Source organism: Lupinus angustifolius, chromosome LG20 (assembly GCF_001865875.1).
Source record: "Lupinus angustifolius cultivar Tanjil chromosome LG20, LupAngTanjil_v1.0, whole genome shotgun sequence".
Taxonomy (NCBI): domain Eukaryota; kingdom Viridiplantae; phylum Streptophyta; class Magnoliopsida; order Fabales; family Fabaceae; genus Lupinus; species Lupinus angustifolius.
In genome coordinates, this window is record NC_032028.1 from 11679162 (window position 1) to 11698952 (window position 19791).

Sequence of the window (19791 nt, forward strand, 5' to 3'; positions counted from 1 at the left end):
CGAATCAATAGCCTCTATGAAGATCTTCATTCAGACTTTCCAGTAGGTATAACCCTCGCCATTGAATACGGGAGGACAGTTTATGGATGCGCCATCACCGCCAAAGAGGTTGGTGGAACCCATTTGAATTCCCTTAGGATCACGTGGCTATGGTTGAGCTAGCACGTCGTACTAGCTCTGATACCACTTGTTAGGTATCAGTCGCCTAGGAACACCTAGAAGGGGGGTTGAATAGGTGTAGCGGTTATCAATCACCGCTTCTTGTACCAAAACCCAATTTCTGGAAACATCCTAGTTAATCGATTAACACCTAGTCTTAATCGATTAACTCATGCACATAACAGAATAACTAGAGAGGCAGAGGCAAATTGCACAGTTATTTAAAAACAATTGAACAGAGATAATACAGATATTTTTAAGCACAAACAATTAGCATATGGCAGTAAACAAATATCCAAAACATTAGCTACAGATTCAATTTATAACAACAAGAAATTAAAAGAAGATTCAGAGACAAAAAGAGTGCACAAGTGAATTTTTATCCTGGTTCGTTTGCGGTCCACTACAAACTACATCCAGGCCTCCCCTTCTGATCTAGGGAGATTTTCTTCTTCACAATATTGATTTAAAAGTATGAATACACACACCAATTTAATTACAAGCATATATGACGCTTCTTTCTTGAAATCTAGGATCCCTAAATCATTGGTTTGACTCTACCCTTCACTTGAGAAAACCTTTCTCACGAAACAACCTTAGCCAAGATTCTTGTCCTCAAATCAAGACCTCCCAGCCTTAGTGAAGAACCTCAATCTCTATGGTGATATGACACCAAGAGATTAATCCAGAAATACACGAAAACATATTAAACAGTCAGGTATACTAAGCATAATAATGCTTGGAATATAACAAGAAAAGATCTAACGACTAACCCACTCACTGATCACTCAAGTCATCAAGAATCATGTGAGGTAATCAAACAGAAATCAAATAATCTCTCTATCAATCTATATAATGCTTGAATATGTGAGCAAGATAAGAATGAGCATATGAAATATGTAAAAACAGTATGCAAGAATTCACAACTCAATTCAGCATAAAAACTCTCTTCTCACACATGCAACTCTCTTGCAAAAACTGTAAACAAAATGCAAAATGCTCTCTAAAATCAGCCTTATATAATAGAATGCAATGCTGCGGTTTTCTGAACGTTGCCTCTTATTTATAGCAAGTAGTTTTGACAGTTAGATTCGTTGCAAACAGTTAAACGGTTAAAACAGAAATCAATTATAACAAATAACAGACATGTTAATCGATTAAGGCTACCCGTTAATCGATTAACCATGCAATAGAATGACACAAAAAACAATTGTAATAGAAAGCACAGATTTAACAGAAAAGCAGTTGAGTTAATCGATTAACTGGCACATTAAGGTACATGTTTCAAAAGGTAAACTTCTCATACATTATGCACAAATTATATACATGTTCTAGCAATTATATTATGCCTAATATGCACATATAACATGTATGAATAATGCATGAACATACAATTGACTAGATGATATGTCTCATGGATATGATATGACAATTAAGATGGCTTGAGAGACTAGCACCTAGGTTCACCTAACCTATACATCCCAGACTACTTAGAATATTGACTCAAATTATATCCTAGTCTAGATATGACCAAATGAGCATAAGGCATGTCGATTGTCGAGTCATCTTCAAGCTTTAATAGAACCTTGTCTTCATCAAAATACAGGCAAAGAATTGCTAATGCTATCCTTAACACTTTGCATTATCATTTATATGGTTGTCCATACTTTAAAGTTAGCACTGTTAATTGCTTTCAAGTTTTTACTAATCACTGTTTTTGATATTTTGATTGTTTTTATGAGGGAAACAAGTATTGTCTAAAAAAGATTATGTGGGTTGAAGATTGAGAAAGAGGTCAAATAGTGAAGGAAGAATATGCAATAGATAATGCTATGGACATGGATGAGTTGCAAACTAATAAGGAAAAAAATCAAATTATGATGAAAGAACACACTATATGATCAAGAAAAGTTGTAATTGTAGATGATATGTTGTGTTTTATTTGCTTTTGGTTTATATTGTCGTGTACTTTGAAGTAGATAATCTTTGAAGATGATATCGTCTTAGGATAGTTGGCATAAATCGTGTTTATGTATTTAAAAGTTATTATGAATGAAATGCATGTAGCAAAACTAAACAAAGTGGGAAAAAACATAACATAAAGAAACACAATATCCAAAACAAAAAATATTAAACAAAATAGGAAAAAATGGACACATCAACAACAAAAACCTAAATAAATATATAGACACTAGGTGACATGAACACTCCATGCACACTTAGGGCCTTAATAAACACTCCAATACAAAATTGAAAAGAATATTTAGGATCAGATACCTTTAAATCAACAAGTAATAGAATTTCGACCTTTTCACTTCTTGTTTTTGATTTTAAGATTATGAATGTTGGAAATGTTTGGAACAAAAGAGAGTGTAAGGGGTAGAGATGAAAAGGAACATATATATGTCGAGGTTTAATCAAAGAGTGGACAAGGATGAAAATAGAGAGAATGTAAGGAATATGGATGAAAATGAATCATTTTTTGGAATATAAGGTACATAACCATATACAAAATAATGTTGTTTTGTAAATGTTTATTTTTCTAAAAAAATTAGAACAAAATGACGTTGTTTTGTTTTAAAATATTAGGAAAAATAGGAAAATAACATCATGTTAATGATTTATACAACATTCTAATATAAACACTTAACATGCCATATTATCATCTCTATTAACGTTAACAAACAAATCATGAAGGAAGGAGTAAGATAGATATATAATTTAAAATTTGATGATTGAAATGTAATTTCAATTTATTAGATATTAAGTTAGTGCAATATTTTTTTTAAATGAATAAGAAAATAAATATCTCTTGATACAAGGAGATAAATCATATCCTTTAGCTACTAAAATTATAATATATGTTATATTTAACCATTTTCTAAGAAAATATTTCCAAAACTAAATAAAATATACATACATCATACTTTTAGTGACCGTAGGAGATAAGTTATATACTTTATAAATAATTAGTCTTATTGGATGACTTTTTGTAGAGATCCAAAATTAGGTTAGAGAAAATTTTCATGAGTCATTTTTTTCTTACCAACAAAAATCTCCAAAACTTTTTCAAAGATCATTTTTTATTTTGTAACAAAATTGGATCAACCAAATTTTTGTAAGAATCGACTTTTTTTCCAAGACATTCCGTGTCCGTAGTGTTGAGTCTTCACTTCTCTCCAATGGCGGATCCTAGTAACCGAAGAGATCCTATCAAGTCCTCAGGTCTGTTTTTATTCAACTCTACACTTCTCATTTCACCCCAATAAAAAAACACAAACTTTTTGATTTTTAACCATAACCCTAATCTTCAATTTCCATATCTTGTATATTTATAATTTTCTGTATCTGAAGGTTTGGTTTTGAACGTTGTGTTTTTTGTTTCAGTTGGAAATGTTGCAGGTAGTAGGAGGCGTGAACATGCAGTTACAATTGGGAAAGAAAGGAGGGAATCACTGGTGCGTGCTAAGAGGCTTTGTAGGGTTGGTATTGGTGGTGGTGAAGGCGAGGGTGATGTTCCGGTGGAGTGTGAGATGATTATTGATGAAGAACAATCCATTTTGGAGTCTCAAACTTCATTGGCAGTTGAAAAATTGAAATCTGCTATTGCTTATCAGTAAGCTGTTTCATACTCATATTGTGGTTTTATAGGAGACCAATTTGTATTTCTTGTTGTATGTTGTTTAATCTTGTTAAGGAAATATAGATTAAGTTTGGTTGGTTCATGACTTGGAGGTCATGAGCATAGTCACATAACTTGCTGATACCGCAAACGTACTATGAACCTGTTTGGGAGAATCAATTTGCTGTTCTTCTGCGTTTTGAAATGTGGTGGGATGCGAATCAATATGCTAAGGGTTGATGCAGAAAGCAGAGCATATGGCAAATGCATACAAGAGGTGGCTGCTGCAGTACAAGCTTTATTTTACCTGTTGATATAAAATGAGTATTTTTAGTTAGATATGTGTGGAATATCATCCTTTAAACATAGTTAGAGATTTATTTTAAATGTATTTAGTTGAACCTATTTAATTATTCATAAAAAACATAAATAGGTTTCAGAAAACATAAATCCCCGGTGTCTACTCCTGTGGCGCATGGCAAACTGCTCACGCCACTTTCTACGGTGGCAGCGACGCATCTGGAACCATGGGTAACTAACTAAAATCCAAAAACCATATTAACTAAGTATACCCTAACATTCCATATATTTGATAGGTTAGCATACCACGTACATGTACCAGTACCAAAGAGAGTCGCGTACCATGTTACTATGGTCATGAGTTCAAATCATAGGAACAACCTCTTCGATTGCAAGGGTAAGACTGTGTATATCTAACATCCCCAAACCCGCTAGGTGGGAGCCTCGTGCACTGGGCCTTCCTTATTTGCCTATAATTAAGGGCGGCCTAGTGCACAAGGCTCCTACATAGTGGAGCCTGAGGAGGATAAATGTACGCAACCTTATCCCTACAAGCAGAGAGTCTGTTTCCAGGATTTGAACCCATGACCTTATGGTCACTAAGTAGCAACCTTACCGTTGCATCAAGCTAAAGTTATGTTTTGAGACTTGTTAATCAATCCCTTTACCTGATGGAAATGTACTTTTCAATTCAGTTGTTATTTGTTAGAATTGTTTTAAGATTGAACGTATTAGAAAGAAAGTTGGGATAGCACCTGCCTAGAGAATAAAATGGAATCTCGCTTTAGACGTTAGGTGGTATGGGTATCTTTGGAGAAGAGAAGACCCATAAAAGCCTTAGTAAGGACATATAGATCAAACAAAGAGTAACCCAATCACCAAAGACAGCGGTAAACCAAGATAATTTATAGGCAAAACTATTAAGAACTATTTAAATGTCAATGGTTTGTTTATAAATATAATTTATAATAGAATGTTATCATATCGTTTTATCCATGTAGTCAACCCATATAATCTGCAAAGGGCTTGGTTGTTGGTGTAGTTGTAATAGTTGTTACTTGTTATTGCTGCTCCTGCTTTAGCAGCCCATTAGTTCATGTATTGTAGTACCTAAATAAGTTACAAGGAACATAAACATACTCTCTTCTTTATTTCTGCAAAGGCCAAGAATCTTTCATTTTTTGAATTTATTATATCTTAAGACGGGGCCTCAGTGTTTCACTGTCTATCTTACATTCTTACTAGTAATCTAGGTCATTGAAACAGATGGTGGCATTCTAGTATGCTAACCATGTTACTCCTATGAGTATTTCATGGCAGCTATACATTAAGTGATTTTGGAAAAGGCATAAAATGGATAAACTTTGGAACTTAAAAGTAAAATATTTCTTGAAGACTATTGCGAGATAATTGAAGCAAAGTACTTTCAATCACGTGAAGAGCTATTTAACGGGAATTATGTAGTGGATATAAATTTGTATTTTACGATCATGTTGGACAAATGATTAACCAATTGTTTTGTTGATCTGAGGCAAAGTAAAATCCAATGATTGTCCTGAATATGCTGATTAAAGCGGGAAGCATATTGAGAATGGGAAATTTTTTTGAGATGTTTATATTCATTCAGATGCAGGATCTTCGAGGCCAACTTGTATTGACTAAGATTGGTGTCGTACTTGTTTTTCATTTTCCCCTCTTTATTTAATCATCTTACATTGGTCTTTCAATAAATCTTTAGTGTTATCTTGGCCATATTTTCTATACCGACTAAGAAAACTTTGGCATATGCATCACACTCTATATATTTTGAATTGATAGGGGGAAGGGTGCAGTACAGAAAAGAGTAAGTGGCCTTCAAGAATTAAGGCGTTTGCTATCAAGATCTGAATTTCCTCCTATTGAGTCTGCTCTTAAAGCTGGAGCAGTGCCCATACTAGTGCAGTGTCTTTCATTTGGTTCTCCAGATGAACAGGTCTAAAGATTTGTCTTCATTTCAATGCACATCTATGTATCTCTTGCACACACGAGAAACTTGAGCATGCACATGTCTTTGTGCATGTTGCACATACTATGGAATTAGTGCTTGGATGAAACTTCTTGTTACTTACATTTTGTGGTTGAATATGTTCTGCAGTTGCTTGAGGCAGCTTGGTGTCTTACAAATATTGCTGCAGGGAGTCCGGAAGAAACAAAAGCTTTGTCGCCTGCATTGCCTTTGCTTATTGCTCATCTTGGCGGTGAGTGATCACTTCGAGATTCCTTTTGCATGTAACGAAATGTCTAAATGAATTAATTTTTTCTTTCGGATGTTGAGATTAAGAGGAATTCTTACAGCCTAACTTGTTTAAAGCGTTTCACGATATCTATCATCTAAAGGAAAAAATTAGGTGGCCACTTAGACCTGCGAGCATATCATTATTTTTCCTTAGTCCACCTTTCATCCACGACTTTGGCAACTGTATTAAGCATTTATAAGGTTGAGACTATTTTAATGATTTAGCATTTAAATTATGGGTGAGTCTATTGACACTCCCTACTGACCAACACAATTTTAGTTTTCTATTTTACAAAATTATGATTTGTTCATGAGGAGTGTGAATAGGCACTTGGGAGTGCTAATAGTCTCACCCATAAATTACGCTTCAAACTTATGATTGATCCTGTTCTGCAGAAAGGAGTTCCTCACCTGTTGCTGAACAGTGTGCCTGGGCACTGGGTAATGTGGCAGGTGAAGGTGATGAGTTGAGGAATGTTCTGCTAGCTCAAGGGGCCTTACTGCCTCTTGCAAGATTGATGCTACCAGACAAAGGTTCAACAGTTAGAACAGCTGCCTGGACTTTGTCTAACCTAATCAAGGTTTCAAATCCACTAATTGAATAAGCTTTGTTAATTGTTATACAACATTTGTGTGGTTGACCTTTTGCATAAGTTCTGTAGTAGTTACAGTCATTCTATATCTATATAACTGTTTTCATACTCTATTTGTTTGTGTAATATGGTCAATATTTTATGAGATGTGTTATGTAGTCATCAACTCTTGTGATCACATGTGCATTATGGTTTTCGTGGAAGATAGAATATTATGTATGCATTTGTTTAGTTTGTGCAATGTGGTTGCAGTGACATGAATCCTATCTAGAGAAATATGACATGACTTCAGTATGTTCGCGTGTAGGGTCCAGATCCTAAAGCTTCTACCGAACTTATTCGCATTGATGGAGTATTGGATGCAATAGTTCGACACTTGAAGAAAGCGTGAGTGTTGCTCTGGAATACCTATAGTATATCTTGGCCTAGAGGTTTCATTTCTGCTTCAGACTAGAATGCTTTCTGACATGCATGTTTAATATCTATATACTTGTTTTACAGTGCATGGACAGTTTTCTCTTTTCTTGTTTAAAGTGCAACTAAAATTAATAGGTTTCATGTATTTATGTTGTTTTGTTCTGTTTACTGCAGAAAAAAGAGCATGATTTAATTCATCATAAAGATGAGTTAAATTTATAAACATGTAATTGTAAAGTATATGTGGATAAACATAATCTAATTTTTGGATCTCAGGGATGATGAATTAGCCACTGAGGTAGCATGGGTAGTTGTTTATCTATCGGCACTTTCAAATGTAGCTACTGGCATGCTCGTGAAGAGTGATATAATTCCACTGCTTGTAAATAGATTAGCAGCATCAAACAGTTTGCAATTACTAATTCCGGTATTGATCTCCAGAACTCATAGTTGAATTGTTGCTAAAATCTGCCTATCTACACATGTTACATTTTCTTGTGATCAGCATTTACTAAATTACACACACGTCACAATGCTTTTAATATTGACATTGATCTGTTGTTTCTAATAACAAAGGGAAATCTGTCTAGGTTTTGAGGAGTTTAGGTAATCTCATTGCTGGTGATTCCCATACAATTTACCATGTTCTCATACCGGGACTTCAAATTACAGGCTAGTAAATTTTCTTTTACCGACTAAGCAGATCCCACATTGCTATTGAGGCTTGGTTGTTGGTTGTTATATCTGATTATATAATGACCTTTTCAGATAATGTCATTGAAGTCCTGGTGAAATGTTTGAATGGTGAACACAGGGTCTTAAAAAAGGTATAGAATTGTAACTCTCAACTCTTTGCTCTATCTCTGGATCAATCTTGATATGAGCTTTGTTATCTTAACAGGAAGCCGCTTGGGTGCTGTCTAATATAGCTGCCGGTTCTATCGAGCACAAGCAGTTGATATATTCTAGTGAGGCAGTTCCATTGCTATTGCGCCTTCTTTCTGCCGCACCGTTTGACATAAGAAAGGAAGTTGCTTACGTATTAGGCAACCTTTGTGTTGCCACAACTGAAGGTGATCAGAAACCAAGTCTGATCCTGGAGCACCTGGTTACCCTCATTGAAAAAGGATGCTTGCCAGGTTTTATTGATTTGGTTAGATCTGCAGATATTGAAGCTGCAAGGCTAGGACTTCAATTCATGGAGCTGGTAAGGATTGCTGATGGTTGTTGTTTAAATAATTAGTTCCTAGATTTTAGCTAAATAAAATCTATTCACATGGTTTCATCAGAGTCAGCCTTATTAGTTTGCACAATCAATGATAAAGTCGAGATTACCGAGTTCTGTGATCTAAACCCCTGCTTGTTTACATTTCTTGTGCCTGATGTAGGTCCTGAGGGGGATGCCAAATGGCAAGGGTCCAAAGCTTGTAGAACAAGAAAATGGCATTGAAGCAATGGAAAGATTTCAGTTTCATGACAATGAAGATCTAAGAACTATGGCAAATAGTCTAGTTGACAAGTATTTTGGAGAGGACTATGGGATTGATGAGTAGGTCATAACATAAGATACACAATCATTTCTGTCATTGTGATGCATGTCTTGCCTCAGCTCCATTGTCAAAAATGGAGAAATTTAACTCACTTGTATTGCCAGTTCATGGTATTGAGATGTTTGTTAAGTCATGAGGGTTTTTTGGTTGTACTCTTCTTGAGGGTTTTTTGGTTGTACTCTTCTTGAGGGCTTTTTTATTGTGATCACATATGCAATGGACTGAATGTAAATTTCTGTCGGTGATCAATGTAGTTCACTTTCTGATTTGCTTATACTATTATAATTTAGTTGCAAAAAACAATACAAGTAACTACTAGTTTCACAGTTAAGTCCTAGAACTAATTGCTCCTAAATTTGTTTAGTTTCAATTCAACTTAAAAAGTTGTTAGAATCTTAGGTGGTGTTTGACTATATATTTTAATTTAGTTGATATTCTTTCACCAATATTTAGGTGTTACATTGTTTTAACTTTGTATTCTGTTTTCAAGATTGTCGCTAAACTATCTCTATCCAATTTTGTAGATCATTAATTCTTCTCCAAACTTAACACTCTACATACTACAGCATTTATTTCAACTTATGCACCTCTATTGTTGATTATTTCTAACAAGATTCCATTCCATCGGCCAAAACACTTTCATATTTTCAATGTTTGAATATGATGGTTTAAAAAATAAAATATAGTAGCAATTGAGAATTTTTTCATGCTAATAAAGTAACAAAGAAGTTAAGATTCCATTTGCCATCTTAATGCTTATTACAAAATAAAAATATTTCTCTACATATGGAAGAAGGATGGGGATCACGCCTACCCTTTTATTATTGTTTCTTTGCAAAAAGTTCAATTTTTTTAGAGCAGTATTTATTGAGAGGGACAATTACACACATTGAAAAGAATTAGTTCATTCCCAATAAGGTGATGAGGGGTCCTTGGTTATACAAAAATTAATCCCAAATTTAAGGATTGTTCTTTGTTGCTAAGAGGGAATAGTCGGTAACTGGTGTAGAAAGGCCGGTGATGAATATCTAGTAGAAGATGAAGAATCAGGGAATCTGGTTGGATGTCGTCTGGATCCGCCGGGATATACCTGAAAAGGTTTTCCGACGATCAAGTCAATTGGTTATTCTAGAGAGATAAGGAGAGTAAATAAGAGAGAAGTTGGAGTAATAAATGTAGCAATAAATGAGGGGAATGAAGAATTAATTATACTCCATGTGTGGTCTCTTCTATCTATAGAGTTTGAGAAATGTTGAGATGACATCTAGTCATTGGCCAACATTTAACGGGTACAAGGGATGTACTCTTGTTCTCCTTGCTTGACCTGTAGATTTGCCTTTGCCGAGTCAGGTGGCTTGTTGTCTCACATTGATGGCGAGTCAACAACGCATTAAATAGTATGTCAAATGTGCATTAAATAGCATGTCAGAGGTGCATTAAATAGCGTGTCAGAGACCTTAATGCTGCGTCAGGAGCATTTATGGCATCTGCCACGAGTGGACCCGTCTAAGGCGAGCAATGGAGACATGCAGAATATTGCACGAGATACTCATGGCAGAAGGGGACATCCCGAGGATACTGGGCTAGAACAGTTGCCCCCAGTGTACTAGGTTGGTCAGATATGATCGAGCTAGTAGATTCTTTGAGATTGATAGTCCGATAATGACCGGGCTGGAATAGTTGCCCCAGTCTACTAGGTTGGTCAAAGGTGACTGGACTAGTAGACTCTTAGGGATTGATAGCCCGGGAATGACCGGGCTGAAACAAGGATGTTTTTATACTTTTACCATATATGCGAGGTAGATAATATAGCATTGTAACTTTGGGCATAAAATAATTTGTTCAACTACCATTTTAAATCAAATTTCATAACACAAAATATCCTCTTACTACTGCATTTTATGTTAGTTAATGATGTGTTCATTAAAACTCCAAATGCCAAACTTTTGTTGCTATTCCCCACAAATATGGGTGAGGACCTGATACTAGAGAGGAGGTCTATCAAAAATAAAAGGACAAAAAATAGTATAAAGTGAAAATCCTTTAGATATAATGATAAGCACTTTTACTATTAAAAATTGAAAAAACAGCATCTTTCCTCTATGATACAAGAGAGTATTCTTGCTATTCCTTTGATTTGGCTCCTAATATACATTCCCTGTGGCAACATGGGCTTCTCCTAAGTCAAACTATATCAAATGCACATAAAAGATGACAATATAATCACCTAGCCGTGTATTAGATTCTGTTTTTTTTAAGAGAAAGTCATGCATTCACATTCTAGAACGGGTTAATTGCAAGAATGATAAGCGTTAGGGCCTTAAAAAAACAAGTGTTAGATGTTAATGAACTTATGTCAGATTGGATTATTCCGTCTGTTTGCGAGTTGAATTTTGAAGGAAAATAAAGAGAAAATGAAATACTTCAGACTCATCTTACAAAGTATGTCATGACTTGAAACCTTTTATTTCTATTCTTTATCTTCCAAGTTCCAAATCACAAACATATCCTAAAGATTTGATCAAATAATTGATGCCACGCTACCTGTCAGTGTGATTAAATGATTAATCATTATTAATTTGGTAACTTGTCTTTATTGTGCTAACACAATCACTTACAATCAAATGGAGAGTGAATTTGTTGTATTAGTTAGCCTTTTGTTTTTGCCAGTGTTAGAGGTTAGGTCTTAAAACAAGTGAACGTGTTAAATATTGTAGATTCGGCCTTTTGGGTTGGATAATGCCTCGGAAATTTCTTCAAATTGATGCTGCTACCCAACCACTGCAATCAATCATTTAACCAACTCTGTTGTCTAATGTTTCGGCCACTTCATATGGGAAAGTGTTGGAATTGGTTGAAATATAATCAATTCAATTCAAAATTTCGAAGGTTATACTTTATTATAACAACTAATAAAGAGTTGGTCTTAAATGCTCGTTTCTTGTAATTAACATTTGTTAGAAAAATAATTAATTTTTTATTATAAGGTGAGGAATATGAAATGACTCACAATTTGATACATGGAATACTATCACATCAATCATTTGGTAGTTTGGTTTTGATATACCTTTTTACCTATAAAATAAATGGAGGAATATAATTGAAGTGAGTGTTTGAGGTTATATGCATCCGACATCCGAGTAATGAAAATTAAGATGTAGAATTTTATATTTTTTCGTATAATATCTAAAAGAAAGTTTAGATTTAATCTGGTGTAAAATATTATAAAATGTTGATTTCTCTATCTGATCTCTTTCTATATAGTATAAGTGATGGAAATAATGCATTTATCTGATTAGATAAAATACTTTATTTGATCAATATTAAATTTTAATTAAAAATAAAACATTATATCTAATAAAACATAAATTCTATCAACATACTTCTTATATTAGGTGATGTATCAATTATCGTAGTATAGTGACTAATCAATAATCATGTTAAGCCTAGCGGCAAGCGAAAAAAAATCAATCATTTTAATAAAATACAAAAATAAGTTGGTTGTTGACTTTGTTTGGGACATTGTTCCCTATTATATAAAAAATCATATATGAAGAATAATCAACTTGATTGATTCGTGAAAATCTCTTAAAACTTTTCATAATCCCTCAATAAAGAAAAATAATAAGCCCCTTAATGATGATAATTGATGGCAGATATGAATAGAAAGAGTTATTCACCTTCATTGTTCTTGATCAGCCTAATGTGATGAAGTTATATTTTGAAATGGTGAAACTCCAAGGTTGGAGACTAGAGATTCATTCAAGTGCTTCTATGTCAATATGTAATCTTCATTACTTAACCCAAAATAAGATAAACATGTGAAAACAAATAAGTGTAATTTATTATGCATCAACATGGGTAGCTCATTAAGCTTATTACAACATAAAAATATAATTTAAATTGTTTATTCTCATTCTTAGTTTAATGATGACTCTTTATTTTTCTCTTATTTTTTCTTTTTCGATCCACACAAAATTAGATATTTACATCTATTTCCGGTCAAACAAAAGATTCCTATAAACAAGTAAATTTACTTCATTCTTTTTTTTTTACACAATCACAACCTAATCCTTCATCAATTAATCTGAGTATGTTCATAGACTATAACAACTGTGCAGCTACAGGCAAGACAAGGAAAGAAGTTGAATAATATAGTAATTAAGCATTGAACAACTAGCCACTATACCAAACACCATCCAGTTAAACGGCATAATTCATTGGAATACTTATAAACAAGGTAGGTAAACAATTACAACAACCACCACCTTGGATTAGATTGTAGGAGTTGAATGATGATTGAAGATTTGATAGGAAATACTTATAAATTATGAGTGGAATATATATATATATATATATATATATATATATATATATATATATATATATATATATATATATATCATTCATTTGTAGTTTTTTAGAAGAGTCAATAAATATTAAATATGAATGATGAATAATATAATAACAATATATAAAACTTATAAACTGTCAGTCCTCATAAATTATAATCTTTCTGTCATATATAAATATTGTTCATTGATGATTTGATAATTGTCATGACAACAACACAAAAAAATAGAGACGATAACGAAATTTAATAGATGCAAAATGAATAAAAAATAGCTTTTTTATTACACTTCCAGAATAGCCAAATCCTACAAACATGTAACTTACATGTAAATCAATAAATTTATTACACTTCTTGATGAATGTGTGTTTTATTGCAATGTAACAAATAAATAAGAATGAGGTAATAAAAAATGTAAAAATAAGAAATTGAAATATCAACAATAGTTTTTCTTTTGTCTAATTAAGTAGTGCTCTAAATACATTATTAGTTAATTAAAGAATAAGAATACAAATTTTATATTAAAAACACAACTATAAAGTTTCTATATTTAACGTATCAAAATCATTTTTTAAATGAAAGCATTAAGAAATATCTTAAATTCTTAACAACATGTCTTATTGTGTGTCTAATAAAAAAATACAATGTATTGAAGTTTATAGAATAATGTTATATTCACTTACCAAATCCTTATACCAACTAAAAAATAATATATACCACTTATAAATTAATAATTAATAAACTAAGTGACTTTGTACTTTTATCACATTACTTTTTAATAAGAAAATATATCATCTTGAAATTTTATATCATAGCGTGTACAAATTGACACATAAAGAGGAAGTACATCATGTTTATCCCTTTAACAATGCGACACTTGTTATTTGTTAACATTCCCTAAAACAGTGAAATGAGTTCCACTAATTAAGCAGTGGGGTCAAATATTAGCAGAAACAGCTGGTCTTTCTCTCTTATCATTGTAGGACTTTGTCCCTTCTCAAGATCTGATTGCATTTTCCCACTCTCTTTCTAGTACTGCTATTCTAACCTTCAACATTGGCTCAGAATAAGAAACTAACAGCATATTTGAGATCTCTCTATCTCACTTGCTTGTTTCACTTCAGGTACTTCCACTTTCCAACATCATTGGATTCTCAAATTTAACTTCAAAAGTTTTGTTCTTTTTGTTGTTCTGCACTTACCCATTTCCTCTTTTTTTCAACTTGTTATCTTTTGAGTCGTAATTTCTTTCATTTTTTAAATTTTTGTTTGGTGATAATTCTTGCTATTTCAGCATCATGGTTGGCTGGAAATCTATAAGTTGATAATTTAACTATGAAAATAGCATTGTCTGTGTTACTTTGCAGTGAAAATGCAAAAAAGGAAGAAATTCAGTTGTTCTTATGGTTGGATTATGTACTATTTGGAGTTTGAGCAATAGATTAGAATAATGTTGTTTGATTTTTCAGATGTTATTGAAATCCCTTTATGGATATGTGATCCACAGGAAGTTATGGATTAGGATTTTCAATAGCTTATAAAAGTGATTAAATTTTCTCTCTATCTTGATGAATTATTTAGATTGGTATTCTATTAATTCTTAGGTAAAATTGCTTCTTCTTCTATCTCTCTTTATAGAAAAATTTCTTATGAAAGAGCTCTCAGTAATATTTTGATTATAGGTCTTTTTAATACAATTTAAGCTGACCAAGCATACATAATTGAAGATGAATTCTCTACCAGAAGATTGATGCTCTTTTCTTTTCTTAGGAAAAAATATGTTTACATAATTAGTGAGATTCTTTGTTTCCAGTATCAAATTTCAGTCTTAATGCCATTTAGTAATTTCAGAACTCAGAAGATGCCATTGGATATCCTATTCAGAGCTAAATTATTTTGAATTTAAAATTAAGTTATTAAAACATACAAATTTTCTGTATGAAGGGTCAAGTTGCCGAATGCGAAGAAAATGGGGAGGAATGGAAATTGGTTTTCTTCTGTGAAGAAAGTTCTCAGCCCTGAGCCAAAGGGAAGGAAAGATCAGGTTTGGATAAATTTATATCTGACCTGTTTCAGTTATAACTTGTATGTTTCTTATATTGTTATCAACTCCTTTTGTAGAAGTCAATAAAATCGAAGAAGAAATGGTTTGGGAAGCAAAAGTTGCAGACTTCAGAGGCATACTCGGAAGCTGATAAAGCAACTCCTCTTCCTGTACCTGAGGAGACCATTTTAACTCATATCGATAACGAAAACAGTAATGATCATGTTGTTGAAGTTGCAACTCTCTTGGAGGCAGAGGAACCTGTTCTTGCTGTTCAGACAGCAGCTGCTGAGGTTCAAGCTACTGCAGTTGTTCAGTTTGCTGGTAAACCAAAGGATGAAGTGGCAGCAATGAAGATTCAAAAAGCTTTTCGGGGATACTTGGTACATATTGCAATTTTATTTAAATCCATTTATACCATTCTGCCAATGAGAGTGATTTTCAAATGGATTTAGTTTTGGTCCAATATATATAGTAAGTTTGACTCAGGTAAAAACAATTGTTGTCATGAGAAATGAGAACAGAATGGTCAAAATTAAAAGACAAATATGCATGACCTTTTTAAGTTATGAGATTATTAACTAACTTTTAATCTTAACCATCCACGTATGGTTGTATGGCCTAGATTTATTATTCTCACAATTTTTATAAGACTCGTTCTCACTTGTGTCACTTAGATATTAAATATCCTCTTTAATTATTCAAGGTCATCATAATCAATAATTGCTGCAAAAGAAGACTTCTCAATTGAATGATGAAGTACTTTCAAGCTTAATTTTCCCTTGTATTTGTTTAGGCAAGAAGAGCATTGCGTGCTCTAAAGGGGCTGGTCAGGTTGAAGTCACTGATGGAAGGGCAAGTTGTAAAACGCCAAGCAATTAGTACCCTTCGCTCTATGCAGACTTTTGCTCATTTACAATCTCAGATTCATTCTAGGAGGCTGAGGATGTTAGAGGAGACTCAAGCTCTGCAGAAACTGCTCTTGCAGAAGCACGCAAAAGAACTAGACAGCGTACGGATATCCGAATTTCATTTCCCTGATTTATTTTAAATGCTAATCTATTGATATGGAGCTAATATTTATTTGACTTTTAACATGTTGTTTTTGGGATGATTTTAACTTGTTTCAAATTGTCATAACAGCTTGGAGAGGAATGGGATGATAGCCTACAATCCAAGGAACAAATTGAAGCCAAGTTACTAAGCAAGTATGAGGCTGCAACAAGAAGAGAAAGAGCACTGGCTTACTCATACTCTCATCAGGTTTTTTAATTTTCTTATTTATTTACATGTATGAGGGAAGAGAGACAAAAAAAAGAGAAAAGGAAACGTTTGAAAATTTTAGAAGACTCAGAAGATCGGACAAAGTTCGGCATAATCTGTTGGATTACATAAAAATATCACATAGAATAAAATAGTAAAGTAAGAACGCCAGGCATTTATGTTGTTACAAAGTTTATTCTTGGTTTGAGTTCTTTGATATTTCGAACAAGTTAAGTTGAGTTTGAGCTGAGTTTTTTTATTTATTTGACAGAAAAATGGGAAGAGTTCATCTAGATCTATAAATCCAATGTTCATCGATCCAACTAATCCTTCCTGGGGTTGGAGCTGGTTGGAACGATGGACGACAGCCCGGCCTTGGGAGAGCAATAGTCTGATGGAGAAAGAAAAAAACGACAATTCTTATGTAAAAAATCCAACCCGAGGCTTAACGAATGCTGAAATCAGCAAATCATTTGCTCGTTTCCAGCTCAATTCCGAAAAGCATTCTCCAACAGCCAGCCAAATTCCAGCCTCTCCTAGATTTCAGTCTAATTCTAATCCTCCCAAGCCAGCTTCTACAGCTGTTGCTAAGAAAATTAAGAAGGTGGTCCCGAAGGAAAATTCGGTCATCGATGATGACACCAAAAGCATGGTCAGTGTGCAATCAGAGCAGTTCCGGAGGCACTCCATTGCAGGGTCAACGATCAGAGATGATGAAAGCCTTGCAAGCTCTCCTGCACTTCCAAGTTATATGGTGCCAACTAGATCGGCAAAAGCTAAGTCCAAGATGCAAAGTACATTGGCTGCAGATAATGGCACCATTGAGAAGTTGGCTGCAAAGAAAAGGCTCAGTTTCCCAGCATCACCTGCCAGGCCAAGGCGGCATTCGGGTCCACCGAAGGTCGAAAGCGGCTTAATTGCAGAAATTACTGTGGGCAATGGTGTGGCTGGTTGATCATATAACCAAAGGAGAAGGATGGAAACCATGGAGGTAGGATTGGAAATATCATGGAAGAAATAAGATAAGTCCATTTGAAGTGTCCATTTTTTATTTATTGCAATTATTATTTGTATCTACTCATAATTTGGGGTGAAAATTGTTTTACTTTATAAATTTATCGATTTGTACTTTCATGTATTTACTCATAATTTGTCCTAAGGCGAAAAATGGTGGTTGAAGATAGTATTATGACAAAGAACAAGTCAGTAGTCAAAATCCTTTCTGAACCTCTCCATAAGGGACAAATATCATTTTGTTAAAGTTCTTGATTCTTATTTGTGATATAAAATGTATATTTAATTTCATTCTCTCATTTCCTTATGCTACTATAGATTTACATAGAGGGTCTCATACATCTCTGGTCCCTGTGCATAGTGGGAGTTTTATAGCACATGCTTACATGTTATTTCTTTGATGTTACTATATTTTGATCAGTTATTATCTTGTGAATGGCTAGAATTTTAGATTGTTATTCTTTGTTATTTCTTTTGTTTGGTTTAACCAACCGTATAACTAATATTTTTGGGAGTGTGTGACTGCCCCTCCCAATAAGTGTCGCTTCCGGTAATTGAAATGTCAAAGTTCCAATTCCTGTGAACGACACTTGTTGGGAGAGGCATCACACACTCCTAAAGAAATTAGTTCCTTACCCATAGGATAAAGGGATACCTTTGGTAGTACTAAAAAAATCTTAACTGGTCTCGTCACACCCTAAGTAGAACCTTGCATGTTCAAGGTTATTCTGCAATTGGGTGTATTTGAGTCCTAAAATTAATAGGATGAATATTTAGCTATGGATGTGGGAGAAGCCTTTACCCGACCTTATATGTGTTATGTTTGCCCTCATTGATAGGTACCAAACCTAGAGCTCAAATAAATTATAGAACGATGTAGGAAACCAACATTATTACACTGACTAAACCTAAAAAATCAATATATTACAGGGACTAGATCTAATATATCAACTAACAGCATAAAATATATCAAGTTATAGTTGTTGATATGATAGACCAATGCAACAAGTGACAACAAATAAAATATCTATTGCCTTCTGAAATCAAGATAATTGCAAACATTGTATTTCAACCAATCAATAAACCTAAAAACTCAAAATATTATTAGCATACCAATTAACAAAAAAATAGAAATAAAAAATACATGTACTCTTTTAAAATTAAGATAAATGTCAAAATTATATTTCATCCAACCAATAAACATAAGAAATCAAAATATTATTAACGTACCAATTAACAACAAAAAATATATTATGCTATAGTTGTTGATCTAGTAGATCAATGCAATGGTGACAACAAATATAAGACACGTAATCTTTTGAAATCAAGATAAACACCAAAACCATATTTTAATCAACCAATAAACCTAAGAAATATGTACCAATTAACAACAAAAAAGATATTATGTGATAGTTGTTAATCTAGTAGCCAATACAATGGTGACAACAAATAAAAAATATGTGTAGTCTTTTGAAATGAAGATAAACACAAAAATCATATTTCTACTCCAATAAACCTTAAAAATCAAAATATTATTAGTGTACCAATTAACAACAAACATGTATTATGTTATAGTTATTGATCTAGTAACCCAATGGAATGGTGATAACAAATAAAAAATAAGTGTAGTCTTTTGAAATCTTGAGAAATGCCAAAACCATATTTCAACCCATCAATAAGCAACATGTAGCTTTTTGTTTGCTTCAATTTTAAGCAACATTCCATCATGAATTCACTCCCAAATCCCTAAAGCAAACACACAAACTAATACTCTATCCTCCTTATCATTAGAAGGGAAAACAATACATTTTTCTTCATTCTTCTATTCCTCATCTCTCTCATTTCCTCCGCTCCTCTCTCTTCAATCACAATTGATTATAAATTCTTTTGTGAGTGGAAACAATCTCTATGATTCATTCTTTCTAAATATTGGTTTCTAACCAAACACAATAAGACAATCATACATGAAGAGTAGTTCATATGATGTTATCTATCTTCACTTTTACTTTTTTGTGTTTGGTCTTATGTGTTTGAGTTAAAAACAAATATTTGGTATTCCAAAATTCTCAAAAAAACTAAAGCATAGATAATATACAAGCTTGAAATTTTATTCCAGTGATATAATTTGATTTCAATTTCTTTTAACTAAATTATATTTCTAACTTTCCATAATAAAATCACCAATTATATTATAAGTTTGAGA

At 33.2% G+C, this 19791-nt stretch overlaps 2 protein-coding genes across 4 annotated transcripts; both read left to right on the forward strand.

Annotated features, from left to right (window-relative positions):
- LOC109336130 (importin subunit alpha-9) lies at positions 3243 to 9277 on the forward strand. The gene is made up of 11 exons (XM_019572535.1): positions 3243 to 3384; positions 3547 to 3775; positions 5900 to 6053; positions 6216 to 6318; positions 6753 to 6937; positions 7257 to 7336; positions 7643 to 7793; positions 7957 to 8038; positions 8135 to 8193; positions 8268 to 8573; positions 8755 to 9277. Exons 1-11 carry the CDS (start codon positions 3342 to 3344, stop codon positions 8917 to 8919), a joined length of 1557 nt encoding a protein of 518 aa, XP_019428080.1. The 5' UTR covers positions 3243 to 3341; the 3' UTR covers positions 8920 to 9277.
- LOC109336131 (protein IQ-DOMAIN 1) lies at positions 14224 to 17887 on the forward strand. Of its 3 annotated transcripts, none has more exons than XM_019572538.1 (6): positions 14224 to 14391; positions 15212 to 15311; positions 15389 to 15694; positions 16108 to 16329; positions 16455 to 16574; positions 16846 to 17887. In XM_019572538.1, the coding sequence occupies exons 2-6, from the start codon at positions 15237 to 15239 to the stop codon at positions 17527 to 17529; spliced, it is 1407 nt and encodes a 468-aa protein (XP_019428083.1). In that variant the 5' UTR covers positions 14224 to 14391; positions 15212 to 15236; the 3' UTR covers positions 17530 to 17887. The 3 variants fall into 3 exon arrangements, with proteins under 3 accessions (XP_019428083.1, XP_019428081.1, XP_019428082.1); XM_019572536.1 differs by lacking the exon at positions 14224 to 14391 and adding an exon at positions 14588 to 14673; XM_019572537.1 differs by lacking the exon at positions 14224 to 14391 and adding an exon at positions 14588 to 14673 and having other exon boundaries at positions 16108 to 16323.